General features: G+C 40.2%; 1 protein-coding gene across 1 annotated transcript; it reads right to left on the reverse strand.

The window, feature by feature from the left end:
* Window positions 1-46: 46 nt before the first annotated feature.
* On the reverse strand, window positions 47-23,094 carry LOC132991372 (E3 ubiquitin-protein ligase RNF19A-like). Its single transcript, XM_061060136.1, has 10 exons — window positions 22,940-23,094; window positions 11,498-12,358; window positions 6,842-7,050; window positions 6,545-6,689; window positions 5,989-6,151; window positions 5,740-5,854; window positions 5,327-5,485; window positions 3,935-4,148; window positions 3,642-3,785; window positions 47-3,139 (listed from the first exon to the last, which is right to left on the reverse strand). Exons 2-10 carry the CDS (start codon window positions 12,103-12,105, stop codon window positions 2,329-2,331), a joined length of 2,568 nt encoding a protein of 855 aa, XP_060916119.1. The 5' UTR covers window positions 12,106-12,358; window positions 22,940-23,094; the 3' UTR covers window positions 47-2,328.

Genomic DNA, 23,094 nt, shown 5'->3' on the forward strand with positions numbered 1-23,094 from the left:
TATCTGAATCATCAAAGAAAGGGAGAATGAACACATGAACAGTCGCCAAGTTTGATTGAGAGTTTTATTGTTTAAAGATATGCATTTACATGCACATTATAAAGCAAATAATTAGGGAATATATCCTTTTTCTCAAGGAGTAAAAGCTTCTTTTGACCAAGTTAGAAAATAGACCTGGCACAAGTCTTCAAATTAAAACATAAAAACTCACAGGTGTTTAACAGAGGGAACAAAAACAAGTGAGAAATTGAGGAGCACGACTGCTCTGATGACCAAATCTTTATAACAACGGCTCTGCTGAACATGTCTGAGGCTTTAAACAACTCTGAATGATCACTTTGGATAAGAACAGGGTTTTATTGCTAACAGGAGCTGATGAACAACCCAATGTATGCTTCAGCGCCTTTTTTTAAATGTTCAAAGGAATATTTCTAAAAGTAACTAAAACCCAAACAAACTTTTTGGTCTTGGAATTAAAGCTCTGCTCTACAAACAGGTTCAATCCAGAAGTGAGCTGCTATTTGTTTTTTTCTTCTAATGTGTAGGAGACAGTTTTGGACCTTATGGGCTAAACGTTCCCGGTATATTAGATTGAATTTGACTAATGTGTTCTAGTTTTAACTGTAGTAGCCTGAAAGCAGTCTTTGGTAGGCTAAACGAGCTAATGAGAGAGCTAGCGTTAGCACTCAGGAGGAGGTGAGTATTTAGCACGAGGATTTATGCATTTAATGAGGCAAATATAATTCCTTGTATAGTGATTTTTTTTATGTTAATCTTTTGAAGAAATACATAACGATGACATGTAAAAAAGAAAAACAAATGAATAAAATGTTTTATCCCCCAAAAGGCACTTTGGGTCCAACAAATATAAAATCAGTATTTGCATGAATCCATTGAAGGGATTCAAGGAAGAAAAAAAAAACTCAACACATTGTAGTTATAATACACCAACAGAGCTAAATTAGGAATTCAAACTTTGCTTTTGATTCTTACTAAGGGAGTATCAACATCAGAAGCCCGTTATCATCATACATTCACTACTGAATATTCTCTCACTGACAGACGGAGGTGCTCAAATACACAGGAGCAGTTTCTCATTGCACCTTTAATTATATCAGAGCTGACATCAGTGTCATCTTCCTCATTGCCAATATATTGTTTAGTTAGCTTTCCAGTTTGAATGGACTGGTTTTGAGAAGTTGTACAAATTGCTACAGTTATAATGGTAAAGGTTGAGATTCTCTCAGAGATGTCGGATTATGGAATTCCCTGTAATTACTTTAATAAACCTAACCTAATTGATCCACCAAAACGGTGGAGAAAATGTGTTAACATAGGCCAGTTGTCAGCTTTCTTAAATTTTCAATACATATATAAAAAGTAAGGAGGGTAGGTAAGTTTGGGTCGCAAACACAGTTCACACCCTTTAACACTAAAATTGTGGACCCAACACAGGGCTTTAACATTAAAACCAACTTTCCCAAAATGGAAAATAAAAATAAGCAAAAAAGACAAAAGCACAAAAACAAGAGTCACATTTTTAACAAAAACAACAATAATATATTTTGCTTATAGAGGATTAAGGAAATATAAAATTTGCTACTGTATTGACTGGTCCCTGTCAGGTACCACAATCCTTTAGCTGTGTGGTGTTTCTCTTGCCATTTTTAAGAAGTAGCAGAGTGAACTGGTGGCACAGCGGTGGACCACAGTGATGACAAATCCATCCCTGAATCATGCAAAAGCCCCCAAAGAAAAGCTGATTCTTGTAGATGTCAAAAAGGGAAGAAAAAAAAAGGTTCAGGCTTGAAGGTAGCAGCTCAACTTTTACTTTGAAAAGTAAAATCAGACATTTGACCTGCTCCTATCCAGCTTGATCAGTTCTGCGTTTGTCAATTTGAGCTTTGATTAAGAAAAGCAATCGGACTTTGCAGATCTTCATAACAGCTGGATGGGCTTTGTGTCTCACCAACCTGATAACATACCTACACCTGTCCACATACATCCAACTCTACCTACTATAAACTTTGCTTCTCCACTCGACACTTCAACAACAGAATAGAACTTCTGCTTCACACCTTGCTTTAACTTTCATGTGCTCCTTTTAACTTTACTCAAAAATGTCTCTCCAACTTGGACCTGGACCTTCTCTGTTACTGTGTAGACTGACATTCACATAACATTTCTGCCTCCACAGCAGATACAAAAATAAGTAGACCTCTATCTGTAGCCTTTAGCTTCCAAAGATGCTTCAAAGAGTGAAACTAGGTTATAAGGCTAACTTATTTAGCAGTAGTAACACCGCCCAAACACCCAAAGAGGGCTCCTTTAGATGTCTGTTTGTATACAGCGCTTCCTCGTCGGGCTTACAGAATGTGCTGTAGTGTTTTTGGTCGTCTCTTTTATTTTCTTGTCTTTCTCCGGATCTGTGTCTGCCATGGTGCCTCTGCTCTCCTCACTGATGTACAAAAACGTCCCACTGCCCCCCTCTTTCGGTGAAGCGGGAGGAGATGTGGACAGCAGGCGGTGTGTGAAGGCTGTGCGGCTGCTCTGAGGTGGATGATGCTCCAGGCGGTCGTGCTCCACCTCGGGCATGGGTGTGATGTTGACATCATTGAAGGCGGCGGCGGTGTTGTTGGGATGATGAGATTGGGGGTCTATTGTGGTGGAGCAGGGTGGGTGAGCTGGTCTTGAGGTTTCGGGTTCCGAGCAGCTGAGCTCTGATGAGAAGTGGCTGCAGTGCGAGTCTGCCACAGAGGGCAGGCTGCCGCTCAGAGATGGAGAATCAAACTCGGACGAGTTGGTGCTGCGCTGCTCCAGGAGCTGCGCGTCCAAATCCCCCCTCATCTCGTTGATTTTTGTTTCTCCTTTGCTGCTGCTGCTACTGCTGCCTCTTTTCCAGAGCTTTCCTTTGCTCCTCTTGCCCCCTGAAGTGGAGGGTAGGGAGAAGGGGCAGCAGTGGTGGTCGTGCTGCGCAGAGCAGCTTGATGTCGGGCATGAACACGCTCCGCCGCTAGCACCTTTGAGGCCGGCAATGCTGCTGCTACAGCTGGCTTCATCCAGGCTGCTGCTGGCGCTGCAGTGCCTCACCTTCTCCTGTTTGGACTCCACGTCTGCCTGAACATCCAGACTGTTATCTCTGCAAAATATAAACACACTTTTATTACTGCTATACTTGGCAACCATTTTGTAAATACACTTGAATATTTAGCAAGCATAAAGTAACCAAAGTGACCAAAGAAATAGAGGAGTAACCACTCCTTTGAGCCAAAAGCTCCGAGCAAACTAGTTTATGATTAAAAAACAAAACAAGGACTTTGATTATTATTATTACCACTGTAACTTTTGCTGCTTTGCTAAAGTGCTCATGATGGATAGGCCGGATCTTTGTAACATAACAATGAGTAAGGTCTTTTACCTGCTTTTGTAACATAACAATGAGTAAGGTCTTTTACCTGCTCTTTGTAACATAACAATGAGTAAGGTCTTTTACCTGCTCTTTGTAACCGCTATACAAATAAAAATTGATTGATTGATTCAAACTATCTGACCATAAGGAGTCTTGTAAAACCTCTGAGTTAAAAACAAGGTCAGAAATGTTCAGATGGAGTCAGCAGAATGAGTCAACTCTGGCTGCTGACCTTTCCAGAGGCATGTAGGCATTGAGGATGGATCCCGCCATGGCTTTTGTGCTCGCGTTGTCACTGATTGTCCCAAGACTGACAGTGGCAGACTCTCCACTCAGACTGCAGCGCTCCTTCTGGACATCAGCCTGAACTTCCATCCTGGAGGGAACAAAAGACGAGACATGAGAACTAAAACAATAAAAGTGTCTGCATGTTTGCTTTACAAAGTATAAAATAACTAAATGAAGCCATTCAGGCTCTCTCCGTGAACATTTCTTAACAACTGGGACAACATCCCGGTCTATTACCTGTTGTAGCAGCTTCCTGAGAGGCTGCCTGTGATGCTGGTCCCAGCGAGTGCCGTGGTGCTAGCGTTGTCGCTCATGTTGTCCCGCTGGGTGGAGCTCATGCCGCAGCGCTCCATGTGGCTCCCGCTGACACTAAGGCCCGTCAGGCCGCCTACACTCGCTCCGTCTCCGAGGCTGGGGTTGTTGAGACGCGTCTCAGCCACTGAGGTGGTGTCTGAGGAGGAAACAGGAAAGTTTTGTTTTTCAACGTGTTCAGAATGTTTAAGTTTGATTAATGCATGTGATGCAGTTGTACAGGTATTGTGATTTATCATGATCTCAATATCAATCAAAATCATCATGATTCAGATTTTTGCCTAGTTGAGCAGCCCTAGTCTGGCACTTATTTTGTTGAAGTAAAAGTGTCATTTGGCTTGAGAAAATAAAGACAAACGAGCCATCAGATAACAGAAAACAAAAGTAACAAAAGTTTATTTAGTCAGCTAAATAAACTTTTGCTGATTCAATGAGCCACTGCTATGCAGGCTTTAAATTCATCCTGTAACAACAGGACGATGACATGTTGGGTGTGACTAAACATCAAATATCACACCTCGTGTTCCTGGAAAGGACAAAGTCCAGGCTGTCATTTAGACTCATAATTATAATTGGCTTTGTTGACAGACGCAATGAGAAACCCAACCCATTCTTTCCTGTCACCCTGAACGCCTCTTGGGGAAGAAAAAACCAGCTCGACCTCAAAGGGCTTCAGTTTGACAGAGACAAACTGACAGTGACCGGTCACATCGCTGACATCGGGCCAGCCGTTTAACACCATCACACACCACAAACACCTAGCTCCCATCAGCTGTTTAGGCTCTTTATGGGCTATTTATAATCTATAAATACACAGAAAGGCAGTGAAAGACAAAAGGTGTACTTTTGTCAGCCTAACAGAAGCTAAAAATATGCCAGAACACACGGGGCACCACAACCCAGCCGCTGGTATTTACCAAATAATCACGTGCTGTTGATGACCTCAGGGAGATTGTGCCATTATATTGACACACAACAGAGTCAACAGTGACTGTATAACAGGAGAGGAAATGTTTGAAGTATATTTGAAAGCTTGGCTCGTCCTGAGTCAAATAACCTACTTGGGATTAAGGCTTAAAAAGGGAGTTGGGACAAAAAGTTGGGAAGAAAGCAAAACAGCGAATGACTGAAAATACTTACAGTAAAGGTTTCAAGGAGACGATGATACTACTGTCTTTGAAAAATGTCTTTTATAGTTTGTTGACCTTCTTTAAAGGAGGCTTAATGTAAAATGTCTTTGTATTTAATCGTCACTGTAGACGTTCAGTGATTAGGAATATTACATATGATCTTTCGGCCAGGAAGAGATATTCTCACCTGTTGCGGCCGCCCCGCTGCCTATGTTGTCGTTTTCGTCATCAAACTCGATACGCACGCCTTTGCCGTTGACGGCAGACACCCCGCAGCCACCGCTCCGGCACAGAGAGATCGGGACAACTCCGTAGACGTAAGCCAGCATGATGGGAACGCCGATACCTACGCGACAAAATGTAAAAGAGGTGGTGAGATGTACACAGTGAGATTTTGGGATTAAATAGCAAAAATAGAGTGTATTCCTTTCTAAATGGGCCTTCTAAAACAAAAATGGAATGCAATTGTTCAGAAACCCAGATGATTCTTGACCAAGGTTCTCAGTGTAAAATAATGACACACAGAGGACAAGCTTTTGAAAATATGTAAATGTTGAAAAGAAACGGATAGTGGAGGAATGAAAACCACTCTTTTCTTACCAACAGTGACTGCTGCCACCACCGGCGACACGATCACAGACAGCGTCACACCACCAGCGATCACCAAATTCCTCTTGTGTTTAGAGATGTCCTTGCCCTCGTAGCGATTATGGATCTGAGGAGGAAATCATCATTTAGAACTTCTCTGAAACTAAAACTCTCCCAATATGAGCTCTCTATCGAGCCGAGTGAACTGTTACATTTGGATCACATTCATTTATTCGTCACTTGTCTTGTGTTAGCTCTCACCTTTCTGCCCACATAGACGGGGATTCCGATGATCATTGCAGGGATGGCGATGCCGGCTATGAGCGCGATGCCCACAGGTGCTCCCACCAGCGTGCCGAGCTGCCAGAGGATCTTCTTCTTTCTGCTCCAGGGCTTCTTCCCCCAGAAGGTGCAGCCTGATGGACTGTGAGGGTTAAAGGGAGAGAGGTGAGGGGATGTGAGTGGCTGGCTACCATGACTTAAAAACTGGGGCTGAATCATAAATACAAAGAGAATAACTGTAGCAGAAGAAAAAAAAAAGAGCTAAATTAAAAAATAAATCGCATTACTCTATTTAAATAAAATTTTGAGGCTAAATTTTCGGACTTTTCCAGATTGAGAATCAATAAAAATATGCAAAAAATAATAATAAACCAAATCAATAATCAATATATTCTAGAATAATTGGATATTGGATTCATTAAACATGCTGTAGGGAGAAAATTCCAGTGCTAGAAAGTCTTTAAAAGGATTGAACAACTGTTTTATTTCCTGAAGAGGGCAGATGAGATTTTTCTGAACAGGACATTTGTCTCACCTTAAATAGTGCAGGTCAGAGATTTCCTTCATGCACAGCCAGCAGAACTCACAGCCGCAGACTGCACACGTCATGTGATTACAGCTCCCATCATTCATCTTGATAATATAGGCAGCACATCGTGGGCACGGCTTGATGTCATCGCCTTGTCGAGGGAAACAAGAGAAGCATTTTTACAAACAGGTATTTTTGGTGACTATAAATAGCGCAGATTGTATGTTAAGAATGCCTCTGTGTGTGTGGGTATGAGGCTACAAGGAAAGGTGATTGGCATGCAGGTAGTCATTAGTTTGATACCTGCGGCTCCACTCTCTTGGCTGTAGCTGAGGGAGGAAGACCTGAAACTCCTCAGCCGGAAAGTTTGGGCCCTTTGTTGGCGCGCTGTGTCGCATGTCTGGTTTGGGTGCCACAGCTGTTTGCAGTGGTAGCAGAACTCTGTCCCACAGCCCTCACGTCCACAGGTGATCTTTGGGCAGCTGGCACAGCCAAACGCAATGACTGCGTAACTGAGAAGGAGAAGAAGAAGAGAAAGAAAAAACATGGTGGTCAAGGTTAGCTGGTAAGACAGGAGGGATGTAGTACTTCAGCACAACACCAGAGGTCAGCGGGGCTAAAATGACAAGTGTGGAGGTGAGGAGGAGTGTAAAATCATGAGCTACATCTGGTGAGTTTCAGTTAAAAGCCTCCTCTTTACTGCAGCGTTTTACATCTTCCGGAGTTCGACAACATGAGCAGTGCTTCCTACATAATCACAGGAAATTAGCTGGCTTTCCACAACAGTCACCACTATGGGCTCTGTTTTTTTTTAAAGGCCAGACTGGCACAATCAGTTCTGCATGACAGCATGTCACCATAGTATCCCTCATCAATCATTACAATGGTCTGTTTAGGAGCTAATGAAAACTACATGTCATGACCAAAGCAAAGTCCAACAGCTCCTGGGCTTTAAACATGCAGATCTAATACAAACCAACGAACTGGCACTAAAACATCCCTCAAGTATTGCACTCCTTTATGACCCAACACAATAACTGCATCAATCTAATATATTTATTAGCTGTGAAAATAATAATTAAAATACATTTTGGATTGCTGGCTCTAAATCAAACTCAAATCCTTCTGGTGTTTGTAAGCTGAGACAGTAATAGTCATTTTATTGAAGGATCACTTTAAATACTGTGGAAAGGAGAGCCGAGCACACAGCCTATTAATAAAGTAAGTGTATTTATGAGAACCTCAGTTTAACCTTGGGATTGTTGTAGCCAAAGCGCATCTCATAGCACGGTTATCATGGGAACACTAGAAACAGAGGATAAGGAAAAACAAACACTGAGACTGACGTATAAAGAGGACAATGTGGAACAGATGTACACTGGAAATCACTGTGTGCAGAAGAATAAAGCTTCAGTGTACATCATGCACACACAAAAAAAAGTCTGTAACTTGCATGAAACCCCTCAAACTAATGCTGTAGGTAAACACCATCATGACTTGATTTATGCATGTGACTCTGTAATTAACAACATGCTGCACACATTCCCTGAAATGTATCAAAGTTAAGTAAGCAGCAACATGATCAGCTGATGTACCCACCACTGCCATGGCTGCTCAATGATATACGCAGCTGTAAACTTGGTCTCTTGGTAAGAATTAGACAAATATATCCAATAGGCATGCTAAGATCAGCTGATACCAGAGAAGCAACAGTGACAACAGTTTTGAGAAAAGATACACTGCAGCTGTAGACTTAGCAAAACAGAATCCGTCACAGAGCCCTGTGTTCGTTCCAGAAACTGAAGATATAGTTCCTAACAAACACCTCCATTTGTTTTTGTCAGAGTCACACACGCACACGCACACGCACACGCACACACACACACACACACAGAGGGTGTGTGTTACATGTTCAAAACCTCACAGGAGAAAGAAAGATCAACAAAACTGTTCACAGATAGATTTTGTGTTTGTAGAGTTGATCTCCCTGATGAGGGTTATTGATACAGTTATTAAAATGATGCAGCTTTTTAAACTACAGTCTATGATCCTCAGGTTTTAAAAACACATTATAAATAAAAAGAGAGTTCAGGTTTATCTAACTGCTTGTATTTTTATTAAAGGAATCGTATCAATGAGTATAAAGTGAAGAAAATTGGGGGAAATTGATAACTACATTTCAGTACATTTGAGTGATTTTTATACCATGCATTGCATTCATGTTGTGTGTTTTTCATACTGTGCTTTGTCATTTATGTTTTTTGTATTGTCTTATCTGGAATTGGAGACTGTTATAACGTTTTTTGATCTTTAAAATGAACCTGCATTGTTTCGCATTTTGTGACTTTGAATCAAATATAACATTTTTCCAGTCAAATATTTTGTCAAAGTTTTCTTTTAAATAAGTGTTAAAATATTGTCTTGATGTTTTCATGAACAAAATATCATGTACCATCTCGCCTCATGAACATCACTTGGTTTTATCCTCACATTGTTTGAATTCAGGTCAGAAGTGATTAAAAAGATAAGAGAGATAATAAAAACAAGAGGAAGATTGGACTATGTTCACAGATACTGTGAAATGTTCACAACATTTTATGGTGATTTGATGTGCTATGGTGTCACATGACGAAAACAAGAACAGATTCGCCTCCTGGAATTCATCTCATGGCATCATTTTATGATACTCTAGTCAATGTTTCCCAAGAAGCTGAAACACTTTGCAGTAAAGGAAGTAGCAGTGTGTGGGCACCGTATACCTACACAACATTCAGTCTAGACAGGATCCAGACAGACTCCTCTAACACCTCAGTGAGGCAAGCTGATGACAAATGGTGTTAAAGTCATAAAGTGAATGTCAAATCGATCTTTTGGTTTGATTTTTGCTTTACTACATAGATCACACACAAACACTTATAACCATAATGTATCAGAGTAAGAACTATAATCCTGTTCATATTTAGACTTGTTTTTAAACTGATGTGAAGTGGTCAATCTTTTTATCAATTGAGGTTTGGAAAACCCCCCACAAAAAGGTTAAATAGCTAGTATGAACATACCGGTAGTTATATAACTTGAAAGAATGTCAGCGTATAGCAGAGAAGCCAGAGCTTTGCTGATTAGATGATGAGAGCAAGAAGAGCTGAAACACGCTTATGAAAGAGCCATTATTCTGAAAGACAGGGTCAGCAGTGTTGATGCAACAAAGCCAAAAGAGAGTGAAGTCATTACTGAACCCCGGCAATCTTTCAATACTTAGCTAACAATGGCAAATGAATGCAGGGAATGTGGGCTAGTAAGAGCTTCAAAACTCTTTAACACAGTTAAACACTTTAAAGTACGAGTTTTCTATATAACAAATAAATTATTCCAGGATCTGCAGAAATCGTTTCTTTCAGAGCGAGGCAAATGCAGATGAACTATTGCGATTGCGCTGTGTGTTTGTCTTTGTCTGAGTCTGTCTACATGTCAGTAGTCATGGCCTTAAGGTGCATTGAACAACAGGTGAGGCAGAGTGACCTGGTCTCAGCTCGGGCCCCTGTGAGCAAACTGTTGAATCCCTACCTGCTCCAAACCTACAAGACCCCGACCTGACCCTCACCTACACTCATCAACTCCTTGTGAAAGAGGGAAACCCGAGAAATACTTTCTCCCTCTGACAATCAGCAGTTTCTGTCACTTTCTGTATTTTTTTTAAGGGAATAGACTGAGGTTTTGCACAACCTCATGAAGCTTAAAGTTAATCATTTTCATTGCTCAATACTCAAAATTATACAGCAGCCTATTAGGGCCACTGCAGGGAAACAAACATAACAGAGTTGTGGAGGGTTTCTTGGAAAAAGCCTGAAATTATTAAGAGTCTCAGTCTTCAAGACCATTTCTGCTTTCTTCTGTTTTTATATTTTCTTAACTATACATCAGTCTTGATGTGGTGTTCAATAGCTGGAAGTTTGTTTCATTACCCTCTTTGGTAATTTTTGCACGAAATATGTCCTCTGTTCCCTTTTTATGATATATGCTACATATCATATGTGTATTGTGTGCTTACATATCTTTGGTTTAGCATTCTCAACTTTTTTTTGCTTCACAGCTTAAAACTGCAAAATATTATGTTCATGATTGTGAGTCAAAGTGACTATCACTATTAATTAACTGCAATAATCAAACTTTGTAGTTGCATTTCATCCATGATAATAAATAAACCTGCAAAGAAAATGAAGATCAACTTTATTACCAAATCAGACCGACGTGTTTCGGCATGTGTCTGTTTGTGTTTAATAAAGTTGATCTTCATACTACAAGTGTTGCTGGAGCTTTTTGACCTCTTCAAGCCTTACTCTTCATGGTAGTTGGTGAAGTTGTGCCAGAAAAACCCACTCTGCTCTGCTTCTTCAACATTTACACATTCAGGTATATTTTAGGGTAAAAAATGTGTTCTTTGACATTTAGTTTTAATATGATCCATACTGTTCAACATGCTGCTTTTAAGTGTATGACTATGGTAAGCAAATGACAGGTACAGTCTCTTAACGATGGGAATCATCATTGTTGGATGCTTAAATCTATTCTTTTTGCTGACTCATTAGGTGGACAGAACAAACAGGTCTATTACTGCTGCAAGTTATTTATAACTCAGCCATCAATGTGGAAGCTGAGGTAAGCATCTTCAAAAGGCCTGATTATTACAAGTTTCCTCAGTGTGGCGGCTTTCCAGGTTATTTTTGGACACGGGTATTTTTTTGTATCAGATGAACAAAACATCTGTGCATCTCAGGGGACCGAAATAGAGATTCTGAATCATAAAATGTAAGTCGATTTTGATTACAATTTCACATAATTGAAACTACTGGTTGAATTGAAAAGTGTTAACCTTCCTTTAGCCACCAAGTCATATTTCATGTTAAAAGTAAGTTGTATGCACTGTATCACATAAGTGAATCCTTCAGCTCTTGTACATACCCGCAGTCTGGGGCCGGACACCAGCGGCAGTCAGGCTCAGCCACCAGCCACCTCCTGAGCATGAACTCCTCGTACTTCTCCATGAGGGCTCGGTCCCCCAGGATCATGCAGATGTCGTGGGGATTGAAGCGCTCCGAGCACTCGGGGCAGCAGATGTTGACGCGGGACTCTGAGATTTCGATGCGAAGATACTGCCGCAGACAGTCTGCACAGGAGCGGTGGTGACAGGTCATGATGTCAGGGAAGCGGTCCCGTGCGTGGTGCAGGAGGCACAGGGGGCACTCCATCAGCTCTGATGAAGAACCCGACACAGATGAAGTCGATGCTGCGGCAAGTGAAGAGTGCGCTGAGGTTTTATCCTGGAGAGCCTCTGGCTGGATGATTTCAGTGCTGACAATGCCGTCCACTCCAGCTACGGCCTGCAGAGGCCTGGACTTGCGCTTGGGATCGCGATCATGACGCCAGCGGCGGCCAAAAAGCGAGTGTAAGGACAGGCGGTGCTTCTTCGGGGTCTTCTTGACAGACGGGAGGCTGACAGAGGAGGCAGCAGAGTGAAGGTCTCGCTCTGAGCCTGTGCTGCCATAATGCTGCTGGTGCAGGCTGCTCATTGCACTGGATGGGGCGCCGCTGGTGCTACAACCAGAAATCAGCGCATCAGGAGAGACAACCAAGAAAGGGATGAAGATGGAGGACGGGAACTAGGGTTAAAGGGACAGGATGGTCAGGGGAGGGGGTCGGACTAGTGTTAGCTAGGACATAGTGATTTGGTGCAGCTACAGGAGGTCTGGAAGTCGTTGTGTTGTCTGTACCCCGTTTGAATCACAGTGATGAGATGCAGATGTTCAGAAGTGGGACACCAACCTGAAAAAGAGAGAGAATAAAATACAGAAAATCAGATGCGAAGCTGAATGCTTTAACGTGAAATGATCTTCAGAGAAGACAGAAGCACATGCAATGGAGTTTCTCAGAATCAGTTAAAAAACATCAGCTGAATTCAAAACACTAAAACTCTGTTAAATTCTAAGATAAGACCGCCTTAAATGAGGCCTTTCTCTGGTTTTTGCTTTAAGGAAAGACAATCCCTTTGATTTTTGAGGCATATCTGTGTGTTTGTGCATGTGAAGCTGCTCATCTACAATGACTGCAGGCTTTCCCTAGAGTGTGTGTTAATCATCCGAAGGCAAAACAAGACAGAATCCAGTGTTTTCCCATCGCAGATCTCAGATGTTGCCACAGCTGTGTCAGTGTGTCTCTAGAGCAGCCACACCTTGCCTCAAAATGCATAAAATGAAGGAAAGCTAGTTATTCTTCTGATTCTGTCCTGCTGACATTCATCAACACAAAAGACTGTGAAGGGAAGAATATCTGAGGCAGAAATGAACCATCACAGTTTGTGGGTGTGGTGCTGTGCAAGCCTCCATGGTGCTGATGGATCTCTAACCAGCTAATGTATTTACATGTTGTGAACATTCCTCTCTGGATTGGACTGGTTCCTTTAGAGAAAAACTAAAAGAAAAAAAAGCAGAATAAAATGAGGGATGATATCCAACTATTTGCATTTCATTGAGGAGTACAACCCCAAAGTTCAACATTGGCTGCTGAATCCATCTTTGTAACAGTAACATCCAGCATCATGTTACAATAAGTATGAGAAATGCAGCAAATATAAATGAGCTTTAACTGGTCCAAGCTGGAAATATAAGCGATTCAAACATCTCCTGGCACAGAGTTCAGAGTGGCTTGTCCTGTTTTGTTTTTTTCTTAAATCAAACCAAAATCCATCAAAAATCTTTAAAATCTCAGCTGTAAGAGCTGCATCAGGTTTTAATACGACTTTATAATCATGTGATGTGTTATGACATTGTATTTATCCAACTCATCCGTCAATATATGAAACATGAAAACAGTCGCAGCACTGATATTGTAATACTTTTTATTACAACACAAAGTTAGTGCTTTTCCAACAAACACACTCTGGTTAAGAGATCGTATCCATCTTAAGGTAAACTCTTGCTACGTTTAAACCAGAGGAATGTCGCCCTTGACTATCAAAAGATCGGGATTATCAGGGTCTTAAAACTCTACAATTACAAAGGAACATATTATTATAGAGATAATGACACATTGCCTTCAAAGTAAGACTGCAAATTCAACATTCAAAAATCAGAGAGCATCCAAAATTGTCAAACGAAAGCAAAGAATGTTCTCCCTATACTTTTTTGTATACGTGCCAAGCTTGTGTTTGTGTGAGTGTTTGTCATTAGGGACTAATTTCAGGAAAATTCCAGTGGGAGCCAAACGGTGACTAATTAACAAGCCCACTGTAAATCTCAACTGGGACAGCAATCCTGCAAAAAGTGCAAATGTTCACTCTCGTAACCTAGAAACCTCACTCTGACTGGCTGCGGTTTGTCCTCCCTTCACCATGACATACAGGCAGCAGTTAACTTTTACTACGGCTACTTCAGCATTTAAATGAGATATGTCAAGAAGTCTTTTAAGCAGCAGAGTCAGGAGACAGATTCCTTCATTGTTTTCGAGGCCGTACAAGCTCAGAGGCCGTTTCTTCTTCCTCCTCATCGGCCAAGTTGCATACATCTGCATTAACAACGTGGCACTGAAATGCAGTGAGGGTGATTTGATCATAAGTCAACAACTCCTAAATATTTCGTTTAAAATGAACCCCTAGACATTTGCCATTTACATCAAAGCTGGGGTACCAAAATACAACAACTCAACTATGAATACGTGAACAGTTCAAAATATCTGCTTGTTTTTTATTAAACAGCTGGAATGTAAGGTGGAAACTAAGCAGAATAAAAAAATCACAAGAGGGACCTATAACCCCCCCCCCTTTTTATAAACTGACAAACGCTGACTGGCAAACCACAATATTTTTCAGTTCTTTCCCTCGACTGGTTTCATTTACTTCTATTCCACGCACCTTAATCTTCTCTCAATAAAAAGATCCATCAAATACAGGAAGTGTAAGCATTCAGTGCTTTTACTTATAAGGTAACATTCAGAGTATTGCCACGCTGTGATATCAATAATAAATCTGTTTGGATTTGGAAACAACACACAAAAGTAAGATCCACTCTTTATTCTTAAACAACAACAAGCTTTATGAGAGTTATCATTCAGATTTCGCTGACTCAGATCTATAACTAACTTTAATGTAAAGTTAACCTGTGCTGAACTGTGAACTAAAAATAAACTAGATTAAAAAAAAAATCTAAACCATAATTGCATCTCATCAAGCCAATCACACTGTGGCAAAGTTGTAAAGAATAATGAGTTTTAATTGCAGGTCCTGAAAGTTTAAGAGTGACAATTAAAACCCAAAGCTGCCTATGCATGCAAGCAAAGCAGAGAACACCAGTGGGTAGTGAGGTGACGAGGCCATACACACCACTTCAGTTTGATGGTGTTACTTCCTTTAGGATTGTCAAGGCAACGATCGCAACTGACTCAAAATCAGATTTGTTTCTCAAATCAGATCATTACGGTCCGATGATCAGATCAGGTTTGTGTGGCCGGCCGTCAAAAGACTACTACAGCTGATGCTAATACTACAACAGCATACTCAGGTTACGTCTCTCTCAATGCACTAAGTGTGATAAAGAGACGTATGACCCCGCCCTCCAAACTGTTAAACTATCACGTTACAGTGTGTGCCTCCTCCGTCACATCAACCTCATTCAGTGAGGAGCAGCAAGGTTACTGCTTAGTTGCTCTGATGTCACACTGGATTTGATGAGATGTTTCAGTTTTGTTTTGCTTTGGGAGTTAACTACAGTACAAGCAGCTGGTCTGATGCATCTGGAGAAAGCATCATAATCCATTTCCTACTACAGCTCAGATAGAAGATGCTTTTCATATGGTTTGTCTTCCAAACTTAATCTGGATACACAAAAAAACCTGGATTTGGACAGGCCGTCTAAACAAGGCCAAAGTCAAACTGTGCTGAATTTGTAGACACGGAACGACACTGTAATCTGTAAAGGCATGAAAAAGCAGCTTTATACTTGCTAGGTTAAAAAGTCAATGTAATAAAGTGGACGGGTCTTTTAATAGTAACAACTGGAAACTTTCAACAGGATGTTTCCAGAGTCATCATCCCCGAGTATCCTCAATCCTAAATTAGGCCAGTGACCATGAAGGCAACTTCCATTGTGAGGCTTTTCTGCTGCTGCTGGTTAAAGTGATGTCCTTACACTATAATTCCACATCATAACAAAGCTTGATGATGTATGAGGTCAACTAGCAAAGTCGCATGAGCAAGAGGAAACTTTAACAAGAGAGAGGAGCAATTTCAGGCTACCCGCAAGTGAATGTGAAATTACACTCCCCGGGCGTCATTAAATTGAAAAAAAAGCCTGCCACGGCACTGTACTCGGAGTGAGTGGGACTTTCCGGTGACTGCAGTCATATGTGTATGTGTGTGTGTGTGTGTGTGTGTGTGTGTGTGTGTGTGTGTGTGTGTGTGTGTGTGTGTGTGTGTGTGTCTATACATCTATGTATCCAAGTTCTGTAGCTCGAGGGCAATCATATGCAACTCTCAGCTCTCACACACTGGGATGGTGTCCCAGTTCCCAAGACAACCCGGGGGCAGGAAGCTTTCTGCGGCAGAATAAATGGTTTCAACCGTCCCTCGACTCTTAAAGCCATTCACTGGGTTTGCATTATCTGATTCTATGTTGAGATTACCACTGGTATGTGATTTTAATCCATTAGTGAGACAGGTCAGTGAAATGTTACAGAGTTTTTTTGGGAGACACATGGTAGTTTATGTGTCAAGATGGAGGGGAAAAATATAGTAACAGAATGTGTCACTCGGGGCTGTAGTGGTAATGGTTTTAACAAGTAAGGCCCTTCAAACCACGAAGCAATAACATGTTGGCTCTTGAACTGCAATAAACAAAAAAACAGGGTTTTCCACAGCCTGTAATTTCACAAAGATGGGTGAGATTAGGTGCATAACCAAACTGCTGTGGAACATTTATATTACAGGTCTGTGAGGACACACTGGCTCATCAAAACCTGCTGCATTAAAGCATTTTTAGATTTTTAGGACTTTTAATAGGCTTTAAAGAAAACATGGCAATCTCCCAAGGAACATCCGTCCTGAATTTTCATATTAACATTGCTCCACTGTGCTTCTTCTTTTTCCAAAGTAAACAAGTTTCAGCAGCACAAATAAAAGCAGGAAACACACTGAACAGGCCCCCACTGAAAAATGCTCCTCTTTTTGCTGGAACTAATCCATAGATAAGACATGACTTTTGTCTGATTTGAAAATGCATCATCTCCTTAAACCTTCAAGTGGTTTTTAAAAAGTAAGGGTGAGATAGGAAATCATCCAGAGTGAGTCTATATTCAAAACTGGAATTGATTCATCAGTCCAAGAAAAACTGAGAAATTAAAAGAGAATGATATATGGAAAATATAATTCAAATAAAAGTACCAAAAATGTAACTTCTTTAACACAGTGCTGGATGTAATGTTTTTTAAAAGATGTAGAAGTATATTCACTGAATCCTGATAACAACCCTTAAAAAGTATTAAATGGTAGTGTAGTTAAAGGTAAAGTATGTAGATTCCACCACCAGGGGGCTCTCAATCAACACAATAACAAAAGATGACGTTGAAGCTGGAGGAATCATGGGAGTTCTCTCTGTTACTCATTTTATTTTACGGTGCCCGACTGACAGAACAAACAAACCAAACTCCCATCTTTAATTCTTAGCGTATATTTGAACACAGTTTGATTTTGGGTAATCAGTAATGTGTTTAGAAGGCATCGATGTTGTGTTTGTCAAAGCTCAAGTCCAGATCTGGGTAGGCCTATAGAGGGTGTGAGCTTCCTGAGTTCTTTGTAACCTATGCCTTCCTTCAAAGAAATCCCACGAGCAATAATCCGCTTCCCAACACTGGAAATGAATGTTTCAAAGTGTTCTTCTGAAAAGTGTTCAACACGTACCCTAATTTCCGGAGACATTCCAGCCAGAGGACAGACTTCCTGATCATGACAATGCATTCAGCTACTACGGCTTGAGACGGAGGCACAGCTCAGAGACTGGATTACAAGCTCTAAAGAGAAGCTGCTTTCTTTATTTACATAAACGGTTTACCTTCCACATTAAGAGGAAATATTTCATCTTGAGTGAAACAGTCGCTGCTTCTTACAGAACAAGATGTTAACTTCAAAAAATGTTTATTTTTAGACTGTCTATCATTCATTAAGAGTAGGCCAACAACGGTCTGTTAGCTTACTCTGTAGCTTTATCAATCTCCATTTAGCCTATTACCTGCTAGTCAAAGAATGATATCAGACGTTCAGTTCATGTGGACAGCATGTAATGGAGTGAATGTCTCTAAGGCTGTTTAGGCACTATTAACTTAACAGTCCAATATAGAGCTAACAAGGCTGGGGGCCCTTTGAACTGTATCTGTACCGTGTGGTTAGGTAATGACTTTGTTTAAACTCAAGTGAAAGTTCAATGATTGGGTAGAACAAGACTCAAGACCATACAAATATTTCCTTTTTCCAAGACAAGTTAAACATGAGTTGTTTTTTTTTTTACTATTTATGCATTCATCACCATACAAGTGGCCACAGTAGGGGAGATCCCATTTGCATGCTTCACGGAGCAAAGTCTATGCAGCCCATTGGGTTATGAAGAGGACCAAAATGAAGAAGAGCCATGTCAGGCTTTGACTGGTCCCAATAATGACTTTTAAAAAATCAGCAATTCTCACACATCTCTGATGTACGTTGAAGAAGAAGTGTGTTGTAGGGCTGCGCAATAAATTGTAATTTTATCGTGATCACAATATGACCCTTTCCAAAAACACATTGCTAAAGTCTGTATTTATCACAATGAGTAAAAACCAACACTTGTAGTCACTCAGCATGTGTACATTGCAACTACTGGATGGAGGCCTGGGTATAACAGGAATGCTTTCACAACATTTTGATGTAGTCAGATGCAGCTAAAGCTAGCCATAAGCTACCAAAAGCAGTTTCTTGATTTCAGGAAGGAAGTGTTGCAAACAGGTATTGCATAAAACTTGTAGAACAGCAGATGGCCATAGAAACAGATTTACAGCTTATATGCACTTGTGCACTTATTTTTTGGTCCTTTATTACATCTTTAATTCATATAGTCCAGGCCTAGTTTGTCACTTTTGCAAAGCTATGTAAGGCAAGGCTTTCTGGATTTCTAACAGCTATGTTTAATTTGACTGTGGCCACAACATAGAAATGATCACACAGACCACACAGTGAGCTACAGTAAAGGCCACGTGCAGCTATGGGGGTCTCCCCATCAAGGACTGATTTTAAGACCCTTTGAAAAGAGTCCTGTGGAGTTAAACAAACATTTACACTGACTAACCAAAACAAATTGTGTGTGTCCTTGGGGGTCAAATAAAAGTGACACTTGCATTCACTTCACAAAGCTCACTCTCTTCAATGTTTGAAATCTAAATTGTTAACTTGCTGGCATCCTTCTTCTTTACTCCCTTAATACAATGAAATTTGTATTATCACTGCTATCGTGTTCCTCAGACGTCATCCTCAGGGTGGGAAGCTCAATTGATGTCATCATGTATACTCTCTGGTTTGCAAATGGCAAAACCTATCCAGTCTGATGAATAGTTATCATTTCACCAACAACACAATGGAGCAGGCACTAATTCCTTACTAACAGTAACGTTAGATACTATACTAGATAGATTGGTTTAAATTTTAACCGCAGTACCAAAGCTCCCCCCCAATTGGTGATCTAGTTCTTTGTTTTGCCTTGAAAGAAGACAATAAATAATACCGACTTGCTGCAAACCAACTAATCTGAGCTCCTGCATGAACTTGTGGAAAATGCATTGCCTGACTCATATGTTGTTGTTTTTTACAGTGACGTGAAATATCCAGAACATACTGTAGATATTTAGTCACACAGACAGAATCTGATCTTTCAACCAACAACAACATTATTCATCGAGCAATCACTGCAAAACATGACAAGTCTCCTAATGGTCTGTCAGCCTTTTCACCCCAAACAGCCAAACAGCAGGGGGGAGGAAGCAGATGGGTGATGTGATGGGGGGAGACAGCTCTGCTCAAGTCTGTGTTACCATGAAGGACGTCAGCGACAGGCAGCTACTCACAGTTTACCAGCAGGCCTCTGATTCACTGTCCATACAAAACAAAATATTTACTGTTTTATATACTTCAATGTTGAACTGTCAAAGAAAATTGAGAATATAAGGAAAGCCTTTTTGACCTAGTAATAAAGAAACCTGATGTTGAACAAGCTAAGCGCTGCTTTTTGAAGCCCAGCTTTTCATATGAACTGCTAAATAATAGAGTTTCCATCTAAAACCCAATCTTACTTTGCAGAACTATCTGGTATACATCCATGTCTAATAGCGTACCTTTGATTCTTACATAACAATCTTCATTAGTTAAATGTATTGGAATATTTTACCAGGGGACGTCGTGGAAAATTCTACAATTACATTTTTGCACAACACAACTGTGGGGCCGGAGTTAGTTTTAAAGCTAATTTACATCCATAGTGCCTGGGCAGGATGATCTACAAAACAAACACAACAACAAACACTGAAATACAAACAACTGAATAAATAAAATGACTGACAATACAACTTTAGAAACAGTATATCACATAAAAGCAACACATAACAAGACTACATTACAACCAGATCAAGGTTGATTATTCCAAGGTTTAAATCAGTGATGACATAATTGATATTGACAAGATTGTATTCTGTCATCTTTCAAATAATGGTCAATGATTTGGAGTCACAGTGATTTAGATCTTTTTTAAACCGTCAAATAGCCACAGGCTGTGATGGTACCTTATTCTTGTTGTTAACTTGCGACAAAATAAGCAATGGCTAACTGGAACGTAAATTGTCAACCCTTTCTTTCAGGCAAACATTCTGTTGTAGACGTCTCTGTTGTTTGTCACATGTGCACAAACGTTTGCATGCTTGATCAAGCTAAAAGAAAAGTAAAGATAAGTCCATGCATGTAGATAAGAGACAGCGTTGCAAAATGCAAACGTTTGCTTGAATCCACTGCTCCGAGGTCAACCGGCTGTTGTGTGACTGTGACTTATCACTGGATTGTACAAATGCAGCTCAAAAAACCGCTGCAAATGCAAAGAACTTCAAAAATAACGTCATCTCCTTACATATACAGAGAGTTGGCGTTTTCATTTCCGGAACAGGAAAGACGACATGATTTTCAAACATAGGATTACTTTTTCGTCCCCTTATCTATCCCATAGCAGTTTTAAACACACAAGTCGCTGGTAAATGTAGGTCATCAATACTTAAACCAGTTCTGACTGGATAATCGTTGGCCTCTTTTTTCCTTACAAATTAAAGGTGTGGTGCAAGCCCTGTATGTAAATATGTGATGAGAAAAAAAAACAGAATACAGGTTTGCTCTCATGAAAACAATTTTGGGTATAAGGCAAATAACACTTGATTGTTTGAAAGTGCAATGTCTGTTATTAACATATAAAACACATCACTTGGATTAGTGGTGAGAAATACCACTGACAGGTCCCTTAAGTCAGTTAAGTTAAGTTAGTCATAGCAAGTTTGAGGTAAGGTCACTTCAAAAGGTTGAGTATAAACACTGTCACTTATTTTGCAATCAGCAAATCTGGGTGTGGATTGAAGTGAAACACTAACAGGTCGTTAGGACACAGCAAATCAATATTGTTACTCACAAGCAGAAGGCTGCAGTGAGGATGGCACAGAATAATTTAGCATGCATGTTGTAAAAGTCACACAGTACACAAGGAAACACTGCACCCAACAAGTGACGTGCTATCTATTCAGGAAACCACTATTGACTGAGCTGTAAAGTGACGATACAATAAACATTGAAAAAAGCTTTTCCACTCACTGACTGAACCATAACCTGTTTGGTAAAAGGGCAAGTCATAATCACAGTTAGATCGACAATGAGTTACAATTACGCCAATTCATGTGAAAACGTTAAGTACGAATAATAAAAGGAATAAAATAAGGTTGAGAATTATAATACAACTGAATGAAGAATGTCGGATAAATTACTGGCATCAATAATAGATTAAATAAATGATTATCCAAAAGTTTTTTCAGCAGAGGGACAGTAAATACAATCTCAGAGGAATATTTATGTTAAAAAAAACAGCAGTAAGGACCGACATGAAACTACACTGTATTACAACTAAGGGTGTTCATTTATGGAACAGCTGCAGTGATGAAATGAAAACATTTAACAAATATAAAATTGAATCACTCAGTTGTAAGGTCTGTACCCTCTACCAATGAATGTGTGTAATACATGATATCTGTTGCTTTTGGTACTTTGTTATCTGTATTATTCGACTTTATTTTTGAAAGCTTAGTCTTGGATTAATTTATTAAGCTAAAAAGATAAAAGGGGTAGGACTAAGTTATTTAACTTCATCCTACACCCTTTTCTAACATGTACTGCTTAAGGAAAAAATAATCGAGCCCCTACAGAAAGTCTGCTTTGATTGCTGTTTGCAATGTATATTTTTATTTTTAAAACAAATAAAAATACTACTGTGGTGAAGCTTTACTGTCCAGTCTCAGAAAACGAAACAAACCTGACTACACCAGCCTGAAACAACACTCAGTCCAAAGCAACTATTCCAGTGTCTTGGCTTGCTGTAGCGATTCAAAAATTGGCAACATCTGCTATTTCATCCAAAAACGAAAGTGAGCTCATCTTTGTTAAAAACATAAACAGAACTAAACAAAACAGAACTATGATTACATGATGCACACACACCACACAATCCAATCTGCACATCTGTATGAGCATTTGACAAATACAAATCTTCAATCTTCAATCTTTAAAGCCATGAGACGTGAATGCAAACAGTTAACCGAAAGGAGGACTACATTTTACATATTCAAAAATGTCTCCAACCAACCCACTTCTTCACATTTTTATCACAAATGTCTGTTTTAAAAGTAGTGGCAACATAATACAACAGCTCAGGAATATGAAAACAGCACCATATGTGTCCACAGAGGCTCGTAACAAGAGGGACCAATATGTGTTTACACTTTCCACCAGGCTAACTAGCATGCTAGCTAGCAGGAAGCTAGTGCCTAACTTTAATCGCCTAAAGAGTTGCTGACTTGCAGAGCCTGGTGTTTGCTCACTTGAATTTAAAATCTACAGGGTTTCACTTAGACAGAAGCCATAACATCTATAACATGTATCTAATGCGATAAGACGCTTTATGCAGTTTTATGAGGAGAATTTTATAAGCTAACAAAGCTAAACATTGTTAGCTTAGAGGAGGAAGTTCAGATCTGTGTAACAGCAAAACCTTAATGTAGCTAGTTCTGGATTTAGATTTAATTCTTACTGACACTCACCTTTAAAGTCTCTCTGGTCCCTGTTACCTCACAACAGAAATATAGACCTCCGTCTCCATGTCTCGGCAAGTCGTAGTTAAACAATTAGTTGATGAAAACTTCACAGGACGGCTTCGCTACATTCCCCGACTGAGACTAAAATAATGTCATGAAGC

This window comes from Labrus mixtus, chromosome 16, assembly GCF_963584025.1.
Source record: "Labrus mixtus chromosome 16, fLabMix1.1, whole genome shotgun sequence".
NCBI classification, from domain to species: domain Eukaryota; kingdom Metazoa; phylum Chordata; class Actinopteri; order Labriformes; family Labridae; genus Labrus; species Labrus mixtus.

Coding starts and splice junctions, on each gene's coding strand:
- LOC132991372 (XM_061060136.1), bottom strand. CDS start 12,105: ATGAGCAGCCTGCACCAGCAGCATTATGGCAGCACAGGCTCAGAGCGA. Junction 7,051..11,497: donor TGTCCGGCCCCAGACTGCGG/GTATGTACAAGA, acceptor TCTCCTTCTCAG/TTACGCAGTCATTGCGTTTG. Junction 4,149..5,326: donor CAGCGGGGCGGCCGCAACAG/GTGAGAATATCT, acceptor TTTCCTCCTCAG/ACACCACCTCAGTGGCTGAG.